The 1,399-nt window shown below is 46.7% G+C and overlaps 1 protein-coding gene across 1 annotated transcript; it reads left to right on the top strand.

Moving 5' to 3' along the window:
• Positions 1 to 443: 443 nt before the first annotated feature.
• LOC102498849 (Krueppel-like factor 5) lies at positions 444 to 1,317 on the top strand (the record flags this gene model as incomplete). The annotated part of the gene is given in 1 exon segment (XM_006160944.3): positions 444 to 1,317. A coding segment is annotated over 1 exon segment (874 nt), but the record flags the coding sequence as incomplete, so codon positions are not given.
• Positions 1,318 to 1,399: the final 82 nt, after the last annotated feature.

The raw sequence follows: 1,399 nt of genomic DNA on the forward strand, positions 1-1,399 counted from the left end.
TTTTTTTTTTTTTAACAGGTTATACTTAACTCTATGACATGAACAGAACCGAGGTTATTTGGCAGTATTTTAGAGCAAAGGGTGTCAGGGAGCAGGGAACCCTCCTTCTGGAGTGGGGATAGGATTGCATCAGAGAGGAGCATGTTTTCTGTTTGCTTCCTTTTTTCCTTGATTTGCTTCTTTCACTTTTTGTCTGGGGTTGGTTGGGGGAACAGTTTTGCCAAATAGATTTTATACGTAGTTTCGTAAGGTTTGGGTGAACCAATGATTACACAATTGACAAAATAAGCTCGATACGTTTGTAAGCCACACTTAGAAAAGGAGCACGCCCCGATATTTTTTACACAGGGCTGGTTGTGAGCTCTCAGGAAGCACTGTTTATCTGTCCCTCCGGCAATGAAGAATCCGGTGGGTGATGCATGTTTGTATTTCTTCTTTTTCAGACAAGATGTGAAATGGAGAAGTATCTGACACCTCAGCTTCCTCCAGTTCCTATAATTCCAGAGCATAAAAAGTATAGACGAGACAGTGCCTCAGTCGTAGACCAGTTCTTCACTGACAGTGAAGGGTTACCTTACAGTATCAACATGAACGTCTTCCTCCCTGACATCACTCACCTGAGAACTGGCCTCTACAAATCCCAGAGACCGTGCGTAACACACATCAAGACAGAACCTGTTACCATTTTCAGCCACCAGAGTGAAACGACTGCCCCTCCTCCGGCCCCGACCCAGGCCCTCCCCGAGTTCACCAGTATATTCAGCTCACACCAGACCGCAGCTCCAGAGGTGAACAATATTTTCATCAAACAAGAACTTCCTACACCAGATCTTCATCTTTCTGTCCCTCCCCAGCAGGGCCACCTGTACCAGCTCCTGAATACACCGGATCTAGATATGCCCAGTTCTACAAACCAGACAGCAGTAATGGACACTCTTAACGTTTCTATGTCAGCCGCCATGGCAGGCCTTAACACACACACCTCTGCTGTTCCGCAGACTGCAATGAAACAATTCCAGACCATGCCCCCTTGCACATACACAATGCCAAGTCAGTTTCTTCCACAGCAGGCCACTTACTTTCCCCCGTCACCACCAAGCTCAGAGCCTGGAAGTCCCGATAGACAAGCAGAGATGCTCCAGAATTTAACCCCACCTCCATCCTATGCTGCTACAATTGCTTCTAAGCTGGCAATTCACAATCCAAATTTACCTGCCACCCTGCCAGTTAATTCGCAGAACATCCAGCCTGTCAGATACAATAGAAGGAGTAACCCTGACTTGGAGAAACGACGCATCCACTACTGCGATTACCCTGGTACGTGCTCTTGCCTGGCTGAAGTAGCAATAGATGTAGTTAAGTGTTTGGGTGTGTATGTGTGTGCATGCAGCTTCTTCAT

Source organism: Tupaia chinensis, unplaced genomic scaffold, assembly GCF_000334495.1.
Source record: "Tupaia chinensis unplaced genomic scaffold, TupChi_1.0 Scaffold135208_1, whole genome shotgun sequence".
In the NCBI taxonomy this organism is placed as follows: Eukaryota; Metazoa; Chordata; class Mammalia; order Scandentia; family Tupaiidae; genus Tupaia; species Tupaia belangeri.